The 12,400-nt window shown below is 42.6% G+C and overlaps 1 protein-coding gene across 9 annotated transcripts in view; it reads left to right on the forward strand.

Annotated features, from left to right (window-relative positions):
* The window catches only part of herc2 (HECT and RLD domain containing E3 ubiquitin protein ligase 2), a 246,039-nt gene that overhangs the window by 200,479 nt on the left and 33,160 nt on the right, over nt 1–12,400 (forward strand). For all 9 annotated transcript variants that reach the window (XM_078545139.1, XM_078545142.1, XM_078545137.1 and 6 more), the window contains 4 exons: nt 2,563–2,718; nt 4,866–4,981; nt 8,440–8,638; nt 8,938–9,152. In XM_078545139.1, the coding sequence (XP_078401265.1) occupies nt 2,563–2,718; nt 4,866–4,981; nt 8,440–8,638; nt 8,938–9,152 (686 nt within the window). The remainder of the gene's footprint in view (nt 1–2,562; nt 2,719–4,865; nt 4,982–8,439; nt 8,639–8,937; nt 9,153–12,400) is intronic.

Genomic DNA, 12,400 nt, shown 5'->3' on the forward strand with positions numbered 1-12,400 from the left:
CAGCGTGATGCACACCCGGAAGCGCTGTGCACTCCTTGTGGGCAGGGGGGAAATTCCCTGAGTTGAGGCCTGCGCTGTTTCACACATGCGTGTGAAAGAGCGCAGCAATCTCCCTGAGGCACCTTAGTTTAAGTTCAGGAAAATTTAATAAGGTGAAAAAAAATTTTAAGGACATGTCCCCTCATGAGAAACTGTCACATGAGCTGGGACATGCCCATTAATTTTTCCAAAAATTTTTATTTAATTGATAAACCCTTCATGAAAGCTCATCCCACCCGTGGATGAGGTTTCATGAAAATGTGAAGGCCGCCTGGGCTCTTCGCCTGCCCCGCCAACCTTAAGTTTGGGCGGGCAGCATTCTTAACAACTTTAATTACTTTCTTAATGGCCTTAATAGGCCTGCGTGCCCACCAAACTGACAATCTAAATGACGCGCGGTGATGCCGGGATGCCCGCCTGACGTCACCGCGCATCATTTTACGCGTCAGTGAGCGGGCCCCACCCCCGCTCGCTGACGGGAAAATTCTTCCCATAGAATCGTATTGCTAAACCCAAGGGGGCATGATCAGGGATCACAAAACTATTGCGTGCGCAAGATTGAACAAACGGGAGCAGCCTCTTGTCAAGGAAAATATAGCCAATACGCGAGTAGGTGTGGTGAACAGGAGAGCAAAAGGAGTATTGCCTTGCTGATGGGTATAGAAAACTCCATGAATCTACCAATCTGTGTGTATCCAGAAAAGACCTGATGACTGAGGCTGCTTTTGATATTGGAACAGATTTTTTGGTTGAGCGATCTAAATTTGGGTTAAGAACGCAGTTAAAGTCTCCTCCAAGATATGAGTGATAGTTTAATTCATTGAAAATAAGAAGCTGGGTACATATACATTAGCTAGGATCAATGGACAGTTTAAAAAGTCTGCCTTGTACTATAACACAGCAGCCATTAGGGTCAGCTATAACCTGAGAGTGAACAAAGAGAATGCCTTTATGGATTAAAATTGCCTCTCGCTTTACTATGAAAATTAGAGTTAGATTCCCTGAGCCGGGAAGAGAAGCAAGAGGTTGGTATAAGCAGCAAAAATTATCGTGTGACAAAACCATCATGCATAGTTACCTAATTAAGCATTGAGTACCTTTTTGCCCGGAGTGAAGTCATGACATGACTAATTAAGAGAAGGTACAATTTTGTCCTTGAAAAAGGCTGAAGCTGTTTGCGGCGTGTTGAAAGTCTTACTCATTCCGTTGAAAGTTACACACAGGCGAGCAGGGCGGAGAAGGCCATATTTAAGTTTTGGTTTCATGAAGTTGGGCTTTAACAGATTTGTATTCTCCACGATGCTTTGCCTTCGACTACAATTCTCCAGGCCATTTCAATTTAGTATACTGGGCTTCCAGCAGGTCTCCAGAGCCGCAATCCTGTCACTCAAACCAGTAGCTGATTGTTCAACATCCTGCAGTCTTTGATTGGAGGAGGCGACAGAGGCTTGTAGAGTAGCAACGGAGGAACGCAGTTCTGAACGGAACCAGCAAATTTAGTGAGAATAGTGCTCTCTAAGTCAGCAAGTGTGCTGACAGAACTAAATTCAGCGCGGGAAATTGCCATGTTGTTACCAGCTATAGTATCGGACGCCGCAGTTGATAAAGCACCAGGCCCGCTTTCATTCCGATTGTGTTTGCTCTGGGTTTAGATATTTCGAATGTATGTTGAGTGTCAGAATAAACCCCAAAACGCTGATAGTCAAAAAGCTGAACCTGTTAACCTTTTATAGGGAAAAATTACAAAAATCGTGGGAGCTGCCTTCAGTCACGCCTTACTCCATTCCCGTCACGTGTCCGTCCTTGCATCAGACAAACTTTTACATTTAAAAGTAAAATACTGAGGATGCTGGAAATCTAAAATAAAAACAGAAACTGCTAGAAATACTCGGCAGCCTAGCAGCATTTGTGGAGAGAGAAGCAGAGTTAACGTTTCAGGTCACGACCTTTCATCAAAAGTTGCGATGAAAGGTCACGACCTGAAACGTTAACTCTGTTTCTCTCTCCACAGAAGCTGCTAGATCTGCTGAATATTTCTAGCATTTTCTGTTTTTATTTCAAACTTTTTAATTTGGCAAGGGAGGATACACAGAACAACTTTACAATATTTTTGCTGTGGTGTATAACCTTGAATCTCACCACTGGCAGCCATACTGTCGTAATAATATTAGTAGGGCTGACAGGTATATATTTTAAGATTGACGTTATAAAATTATGAACCTACAAATGAGTAAGCGTTTGCAAAACATATTTTCGTGAAGAATGTGCACCATTTTCACAAGTCGGCAGTATCTCTTACTGGTGAAATAGATGGAAATCATTGTTCAATACCCGCCAAGTCACCACCTTAATTCCTTCACCAGAGATTCCTATGGATTTGCAGAACCGGTTTAGATTGAAGTTTGTACCTCGAGACAAACATTTGCCCAGTAATTCTATATTTATGCATATGTGATGCCTGATTTTTGTCACGAGACGGAAGTGTAAAGAAATCTTAATTTAAGCAGTACTTTGTTTTTGCAGGTATTGGTCGCTCTAGCGTGTGATTTAGAGCTTGATACTCTACCTTGCTGTGCTGAGACACACAAGTGGGCTTGGTTTAGAAGATACTGCATGGCCTTGAGAGTTGCTGTGGCTTTGGATAAGAGAACGTCATTGCCACGGCAGTTCCCTGATGAGGTAATAAATATTAAGAATGCTCAAGAAAACCCAGTCCTTGTCTATTGCTAGTAAACACTCAGCATGTTATTTTCCAAACCTCAGAACTAGATATGAAATTTGGTACAATGTTAATTATCAATGCACTGTTCTCTCTTTGGAACTAAATTGTTGCCTCTGAGTCTCAAAAACTCTGCTGATTTTGTATTACACCCTAGATTTCCTCAGGTTAGATTAGATTTCCAACCATCAACAGGGTGGAAAATCTGGCCCTTAGTAGTTAGTTTTGATCAAAAATGTGAACATACGAATTAGGAACAGGAGTAAGCTACTTGGCCCTTCGAGCCTGCTCCACCATTCAGTAAGATCATGGTTGATCTGATTTTAACCTCAACTTCATATTTCCTGCCTACCCCTGATAACCTTTCACCCCTTGCTTATCAAGAATCTACCTGCCTCTGCATTAAAGATATTCAAGGACTCTGCCTCAACCACCTATTGACGAAGAGAATTCCAAACTCTCTCAACCCTCAGAAAAAAAAATTTTCCTAAATGGGCGACCTCTTATTTTGAAACAGTGATCCCGAGTTCTAGATTCTCCCACAAGAGGAATCACCCATTCCACATCCATCCTGTCAAGTCCCCTGAGGATCTTGCCTGTTTCAATCAAGTCGCCTCATGCTCTTCTAAACTCCAGCAGATACAAGCCTAGCCTGTTCAGCCTTTCCTCATAAAGCAACCCGCCCATTTCGGGTATTAATCTCGTAAACCTTCTCTGAAATGCTTCCAATGCATTTACATCTTTCCATAAATAAGGAGACCAATACTATACAAAGCACTCCACATATGGTCTCACCAATGCCCTGTACAACTGAAGCATAACGTCCCTACTCTTGTTCATGGGCACTGCCTCACCCAATAGTTCTCCATATTTGGTCGTTACAATGAGCAGTGTTCAAAGAAAATGGCTGTGGTTATTCTTTTGAACAGGAATTATTACAGATGAAGAAGCCTATTTGACCTATCCAAATTCATCAATTGAGAAAGACCCTTTGTGGAAATTTATGTATAAATTGTCTTTTTGTATTTTGTGGGTTATACCAAATGGTATAATAATCAATAGCTGATTCCTTCCTTATGGGTCGTATTAGGCTGACATGGGGTTGGATTTAATGCAGCCCATTGTGACAGGAAACATGGCGACCAGGCTCACTTAATCGAGCGAGAGGCCGCATGTCAGTCTCCCGTTTAGTTGATTGACACCAATTATCCCTGAGCCCACTGAATTTAGTGATGGCTCAGGGATTAACTGTGAGTGACATTGCTTTCCTGTGCTTCCATAAGGCTGCCAGGCAAACCCAGTCAGGTTTGCCTGGGCTTTTCTGGGCAGTGGGGGGTTTGGAAGTGGTTTCCACTGGGTAAGGGGTGGCTGCTAAAAGCCACTGCCCTTGCCTCTAATCCCCCTGTCCCCAATCCCCCTGCATCCTCTCGCTCCGTGACCCCATTCCAGCATCACTCACCTGTGGCTTGGCCCCCTTGGAGATCCTAGGCCTCTCCTTGAGTCTATTACAGGTATCTGCCACTACGGCACTTCCAGCTCTGAGGTCCTAAATCTCGGACAGTCCAACGCTGGCCAGTTAAGTGCCTGACAGGCACTTATTTGTTGGGCCTTCCCCTTGGTAGCGACACAAGTTTCCCACCAGTTCTCCAACCAGTGGACTGAACCTGCATCAGTTCAACTAAGTTCTGCTCCTGGAGTCGTAATATAAGGATGGAACTTGTTTTTCTGATTTATACAGAAATATTCTTAAAAGTTAGTTAATTCTGTAAGTGAATCACAATTATCTAGTTGTGTTCTGTGATATTTTTAGACTAATGCATCCATTTTTCACAGTGGATTTGTCCATTATTAGTTATTGATGAAAGCTTGGGAATTTTCATACTGATGTTGGTATTCACTTTGTTAATGTACAAAAATGTTTAATAAACTTTACAATCTTTAACTTCTAATACATTTGGCTAGTCAAACCTTTGCTTTGCTGGTAAATTAAGTACTTTTAATTTTTTGGTTTCTAGGCTGGTTAGGTTATACATCTACTGAAGTGCAAAATGCAAAGGGATCAAAACATAATTTCAGATTCCTAAATTTTGTTTTGCATTTGGCACAGGTAGCAAAAAAAATCCGTGAATTGATGATTGATAATGAAAATATGGATGTTCTTCATGAGAGCCATGATGTTTTTAAAAGAGAACAAGATGAACAACTAGTCCAGTGGATAAACAGGTACTGAGGCAGGAGAGTCATTATTTAATTACAAGTAGAGAATATTCAAGTTAGTAATTGTTATCATGACTTTAATTTGCCACTCTGCATAAATGCCACAAATATTGATGTGTTTTTAAAAATATTTTTAAAGGAGTATTTTTCTGATTTTTATGTTCCTAAATTCTTTGACATGATCTCAAGAATAGTGGTGAGCAACTTGACCCATGATAGCACTTCTACTGAAATAATTTTCCTGCTCCATATCGTGAAATCTAATAATGTAAACATAGTTTAGTGCATTTTCCTCTGTCTTCCTCCATTTTCTATCTGCTTCATGCCAGAGGAAAGTCAGGCAGTGACCTATTTTCCAAGTTCTACCCAAAGTATTCATTTCCATGAATGAATAGATCATGGTGAATGAGGCAGTAGTTCAGATACCTGAAGAGTTCAGAATTGATAAGGAGATGGTATTGCATAGGCTGCCTGTACTTAAAGTTGTCAAGGCACCTGGACCGGATGAGATGCATTCTAGGATACTGGGGGAAGTGAGTGTGGAAATTGTGGAGGCACTGGCCATGATTTTCCATTCTTCCTTGGACTCTGAGTGGCACCAGAGGGACTAATTTACCAGTGGCACCAGAAGGCCAATGCACATGGGATACAAGGTAATTTGATAAGGTGGATTCAAAGTTGGCTTAGTTGTAGGAGACAGAGAGTGATGACAGAAGGGGATGCTTTAGTGACTGGAAGCCAGTGTCCAGTGGCGTACCACAGGAATTTGTGTTGGGTCCCCGATTATTCGTCATTTGTATAAATGACATAGATGACTATGTGGGGGCTAGGATTAGTAAGTTTGCGGATGACACAAAGATTGGCCGGGTGGTTAACAGTGAGGTTGAGTGATTTGGGCTACAGGAAGATATAGACGGGATGGTCAAATGGGCAGATAAGTGACAGATGGAATTTAACCCTGAAAAGCGTGAGGTGATATACTTTGAAAGGAGTAATTTGACAAGGAAATATTCAATGAACGGCATGACACTAGGAAGTTCTGAGGAACAAAGGGACCTTGGCGTGTGTGTCTGAAGGTGGAGGGGCATGTTACTGGGGTGGTGAAAAAGGCATATGTGACACTTGCCTTTATCAATCGAGGCATAGATTACAAAAGCAGGGAGGTTATGTTGGAGTTGTATAGAACATTGGTGAGGCCACAGCTGGAACACTGTGTGCAGTTCTGGTCGCCACATTATAGGAAGGATGTGATTGCACTGGAGGGGGTGCAGAGGAGATTCACCAGGATGTTGCCTGGGATGAAACATTTAAGTTATGAAGCGAGGTTGGAGAGACTTGGGTTGTTTTCGTTGGAGCAGGGAAGACTGAGGGGTGACCTGATTGAGGTGTACAAGATTGAGGGGCATGGATAGGGAGCAGCTGTTCCCCTTTGTTGAAGGGTCAGTCACGAGGGGACACAAGTTCAAGGTGAGGGGCAGGAGGTTTAGGGGGGATGTGAGGAAAAACCTTTTTACCCAGAGGGTGGTGACGGTCTGGAATGCGCTGCCTGGGAGGGTGGTGGAGGCGGGTTGCCTCACATCCTTTAACAAAGTACCTGGATGAGCACTTGGCACGTCATAACATTCAAGGCTATGGGCCAAGTGCTGGTAAATGGGATTAGGTAAGTAGGTAGGTCAGGTGTTTCTCACGTGTCGGTGCAGACTCGGTGGGCCGAAGGGCCTCTTCTGCACTGTGATTTCTGTGACTGGAGAATTACAAATGTTACACCCTTGTTTTAAAAAAAGGATATAATCCCAATTACAGGCCAGTCAGTTTACTCTGGTGGTGGGCATGCTTCTAGAAGCAATGTTTTGAGACTAAACTAATAGCAAATCATGTTTAGCTAACTTATTGGAGTTTTTTTGATGAGATAACAGAGGGGGTTGATGAGGGTAATGCAGTTGATATGGTGTACACAGACTTCCAAAAGGCATTTGGTAAAATGCCCCATAACAGACTTCTGGGCACAGTTATAGTTCATGGAATTAAAAAGGGACAGTAGCAACATGGATGCGAAATTGACTACGTGACAGGAAACAGCGAGTAGTGGTTAATGGATGGTTTTCTGACTGGAGGAAGGTTTGTAGTGGAGTTTCCCAGGGGTCAGTTTTGGGACCTTTGCTTTTCCTGATGCATATTAATGACCTAGAGCTCTGTGTACAGAGCATAATTTCAAATTTTGCAGATGATATGAAACTTGGAGGCATGGTGAACTGTGAGGAGGATGGTGTAGAACTTCAAAAGGACATAGACAAGTTGGTGGAATAGGTAGACAAGTGGCAGATAAAATTCAATGCATAGAGGCATGAAGTGATTTATTTTATATTGTGTTTTCACATTCTTCCTACCAAAATGAAAGGTACAACTCTCAAGGGGATACAGGAGCAGAGAGACAAGGGTGTATATGTGCATAAATCATTGAAGGTGGTAGGACAAGTTGAGAGAGTGGGTAATAAAGCATACAGCATACTAAACTTTATTAATTGGGACATAGGGTGCCAGAGCAGGGAGGTTGAACTTGGATAATACACAATTTCGTCCTCAGCTGGAATATTGCGTCCAGTTATGGGTGCCACACTTTAGGATAGATGTGAAGGCATTAGAGAGAGTGTAGAAAAGATTCATGAGGATGGCCTCGGGGATGAGGAATTTCAGTTAAGTAAAATGATAGGAGAAGTTGGGACTTGTTTTCCTTGGAGAAGAGAAGGTTGAGAGGAAATTTGATGGAGGTATTCAAAATCACGAGCTGTCTGGACAGAGTAGATGGTGGAAAAAATGTTCCCATGGTTGGAAGGATCAAGAACACAAGGGCACAAATTTCAGGTAAATGGCAAAAGAAGCAATGGTAACATGAGGAAAAACTTTTTCATGCAGCAAATGGTTAGGATCTGGAATGCACTGCCTGAGAATATGGTGGAGGCAGGTTCAATTGAGACATTCAAGAGTTGTTATTTGAAAGGGAAGAACGCGCAGGGCTATGGGGAGAAGGCGGGATAGTGGCATTAGGTAAATTGCTCCTATGGAGAAGCGGCACAGACACACCGTCCAAATGGCCTAATTCTGTGCTGTAACCGTTCTGTGATTCCATACAGGCACTAAGAGCTGTATAAGATGGAGACCTGGGGTGACATTTTCTGTATTGTGCAGTAGAGAATCAGTTGATCTCTCTAGAATGGCATCGATGAGATCACCAAATCACTGTGCAACAAATCATTAGCAGAAGCCTAGCACCCATCATTTCTTGACACCAAGTGTGAAGAATTCAAATTATATTGACTGACTTTCTGGGATATTTATGAACTGAGTGATAGTTAGGGGAAAAATATTCAGTTCTTAAATATCTTTGTTCTCTGACCAAGAGCAGAGAAAAGCAAAACACTTGAAGTACCTATACATCTTCCATCAAGTTTATTTTTCTTTGACAGGCGGTCTGATGATTGGACTCTCTCTGCTGGTGGAAGTGGAACTATTTATGGCTGGGGACACAACCACAGAGGTCAGCTGGGGGGTATAGAAGGTGCGAAAGTTAAAGTTCCAACACCATGTGAGGCATTAGCAACCTTAAGGCCTGTGCAGCTGATCGGTGGAGAACAGACGTTGTTTGCAGTAACAGCAGATGGAAAGGTGAATTTTCAAATGTCCTTTGTTAATACTCTGTTACTTTTTTTTTTGAAGCATACGTGTGCTATAACTCATTTTTTGAAGTACAGTAGTGCAAATCATCAAAAGGCTACAATGGGACTTAGAAAATATTATTTTCACTTTATTTGCAACAAAATCAGTCTGGTTAAACTATTTTGCAGCATCTTCAAAATTTGATTAGTGATGAATCAGAAGGAATATTATGTATTATTATATTATGAATAGTATGGCAATAAAGGTACATTGCAAGAATAATTCTGATTCTTACTTTATTACGTTAGCTGTATGCCACTGGATACGGAGCTGGTGGGAGACTGGGGATTGGAGGGACAGAGTCTGTATCTACCCCTACTTTGCTGGAATCCATTCAACATGTTTTTGTAAAGAAGGTGGCAGTGAATTCGGGAGGCAAGCACTGCCTTGCCTTGTCATCTGAAGGAGAAGTCTACTCTTGGGGAGAGGCAGAAGATGGCAAACTGGGACATGGCAATAGAAGGTAAGAGAGAACATTCTGGGGGATGGTATTTGTTTGTGTTACGCCGCTTCTTAATTCAATCTTTAATGGTGTAGAGGCATTAGAGAGAGTGCAGGGAAGATTTGCAAGGATATTACCAAAAATGCAAGGGTAAACATAATCAGGAAATGCTGGATCTCGTTTCTCTTGAAAAAAGAAGTCCCGAGGGGTGACTTGATAGAGGCCTCTAAAATTAGGAAAGGTTTTGATTGAGTGGATACAGAGAGAATGTTTCCCCTTGTGGGGGAGAGCATAACTAGAGACCATCAATATAAAATAGTCACCAAAAAATCCAATAGGGAATTCAGAAGAAACTTCTTTACCCTAAGTTTGGTGAGAATGTGGAACTCACTACTACAGGGGTGGGTGAAGAGAATAGTATAGATGCATTTAAGAGGAAGCTAGATGAGCATATGATGGAGAAGGGAATAGATAGTTACGATGGTAGATTTACATGAAGAAAAATGGCAGGAGACTTGAATAGAGCATAAACACCATCAATGACTGATTGGGCCAAATGGCTGTTTCTGTGCTGTATGTCCTATGAAATATCGATAAAGGAAACAGCACAGGTCACGACCCGCAGCATTGCCTACCCCATTGAATCGACACCATTCTATGTAGTGCCACTAGAATTAGCACTACAGGATTTAATTTCTCCCCCTCTTTTTTTTTTAGGTGCCAACACAGTTTTCTATCCAAATGCATTGCTTTAAAGAAGTAACAGTGAGGGTGAAGGAGGGCAGTACAGTTGATATGTATGTGAGCTTTAAAAAATTGTTTGATAAGGCATCACATATTGTGTTTGTTAGGAAAATGGAAGCCCATGCGATAAAAAGCCATCCGCCACAGCTGTTTTCTATCCCTTAGCCAATTTTGAGTCCATGTTACTGTGGGCAGAAATTTTCCGTCGGCGAGCTGGGGGCGGGGCCCGCTCGCCGACGTGGGATGACGTCGGGGATTCCCCCTGACGTCATCCCGCCCCATTTAAATATTCAGGAAGGCGGGGGCACAGCACGATCAGCTGTCTGCCTGCCAACCTGTCAATGGCCGATTGAGGCCATTGACAGGGTAGTTAAATCAATTAAAGGCCCTGCCCTCCAACCTTAAGGCTGGTGGGCAGGCCAGGCGCTCTGGTGGGCTTCTGAAAAAACATGAAACCTCATCCACTGGCGGGATGAGGTTTCATGTCGGTTTTAAAAAACTTTAATAAAGTTTCTGTGATATTTATTAACATGTCCCATCTCGTGTGACATTGTCACATGAGGGGGACATGTTAATTTTTTAATTTTTTTACTTTTAAAGTTTCAAACACTGCCAGCAGCACTTAGGCAGCACTTAGTCTCAGGGAGATATGCACTCTTTCACGCGCATGCGCGAAAGAGCGCACCCTGACAGTTGGGGAATCTCCCCTCCGCCCGCACAGGAAGCGCATAGCACTTAATTGGCCTGCCCACTTAAAATGGCAGTGGGGCCCATTTCGGCGGCGGCGATCGGCTGCCTGCTCGTCGCCGAGCTGGTGGGGCCCACCCGCCCATCAAGGGCAAAATCCTGCCCTGTGTCTGCCCACCCCACCAGTCTGTCTCTTTCCTCTTGAAGTCTATGTCTGTCTTCATAACTGTTTACCACATTTTGCAAGTTTCATGTCATCTACAAGTTTTGAAATTGTGCCCTGTAGCCCCCAAGTCCCAAATTATGGAAATATGTGCAGCTTTTTTTGGACTGGAGGGAGGTATACTGTGGAGTTCCCAAAGATTCAGTCGTTTGATATACATTAATGACTTGGGCTTGTGGGTGCAGGGCACAATTTCAAAGTTTGCTGATGACACAAAACTTAGAAGTATAGTAAACGGTTATGAAGATAACTAATTTTACACAGAAAAGTGAGAGGTGATAAATCTTGCTAAGAAGTATGAAGAGAGACAATACTTGCCAAATCATATCATTTTAGTGTTAATGTAAGAAGAGAAAGACCTGGTAGTGTTTGTGCACAAATCATTGAATGTGGCAAGACCGGTTAACAAAGCAGTCAATAAAGCATACGGGATCCGGGACTTTATAGATCGAGGCATCGAGTACACAAACCAAGAAATTATTCTGAAGTTATTTAAAACGCAACTTCAGCCTCAGAATTGGGCACAATGCTCCAGCCAAGCACCGCATCGTAGGTAGGATGCGTGGAGGCTTTGGAGAGGGTACAGTAGAGATTTACTAGAATGGTTTCAGGATTGAAGGATTACCATTATGAGACAAGACTGGAGGAACCAGGGTTGTTCTCCTTAGAGCAGAGAAGGCTAAGAGGAGATTTGACAGAAAAAGTGTTTGAAACCATGAAGAGTTTAGATTCAGTAAATAATAAAAAAGACTGTTTCCAATCACTAAATGTTGATAAACTGATGCCACAGATTTAAGCTGATTGGCAAATGAACCAGAGGCAACATAAGGAAAGGCCTTTTTACACAATGAGTGATTAGGATTTTAAATGCATTGCATAATAGGGTAGTGGATAAAGATTCAATAATATCCTTCAAAAAGGAATTGAAGGAATACTTGAAGGAGAAAAAGTTGCAGGGGTATGGGAAAAGAACCAAGAAGTGGGACTAGCTAGATTGTTCTTCGAAAGAGCCGGCGTAGACTTGATGGGCCAAATAGCCTCCTTTTGTGATGTACTGTTCTATTTTGCTATTGAGGGAGCTGGAAAGCACTTGCCTCCTTCTCTCCCCACCCCACCCCACCCCAAAACACGCACAAATTGCCGTGTCAAACCTAAATACCAAATAACTGTAGATTTGTTTGTGGCCTTGGTCTAGGGCGGGAGAAAACCATACATCTCAGTAATACATAAAACAATTGTTTTGTGTCGTCATTACTCAATGTTGTTGCCTTAGAATTATCATCTAACTTGAGCACTGCGACTGAAACAGGTGCAATACCTAGTGCCCCTTTCCTAGAGGTTGTATGGAATGGCTTGTTCCTGGTGCTGGCACTTTTTCTCTAAAATAGGATCATGCTTTTTCTATTACAGTAAAGCCCCACCTTTTGCGACTTCCTTGTTCGCGTATTCACTTACCCACGCTAAAGCCTTTGTACACCGCATCGTCCATCTCGTGAGCAATGTTCACTTATTGGCATTTCTTTTCCCCTCTCTCCTGTTTCCCCGAGGAGACGGCAGCCATGGCGGAATAGAGACCTCAACATGTTTCAACAGGGAGATGGTGTCCTAGTCTCTG

Source organism: Cetorhinus maximus, chromosome 7 (genome assembly GCF_964194155.1).
Source record: "Cetorhinus maximus chromosome 7, sCetMax3.hap1.1, whole genome shotgun sequence".
Taxonomy (NCBI): Eukaryota; Metazoa; Chordata; class Chondrichthyes; order Lamniformes; family Cetorhinidae; genus Cetorhinus; species Cetorhinus maximus.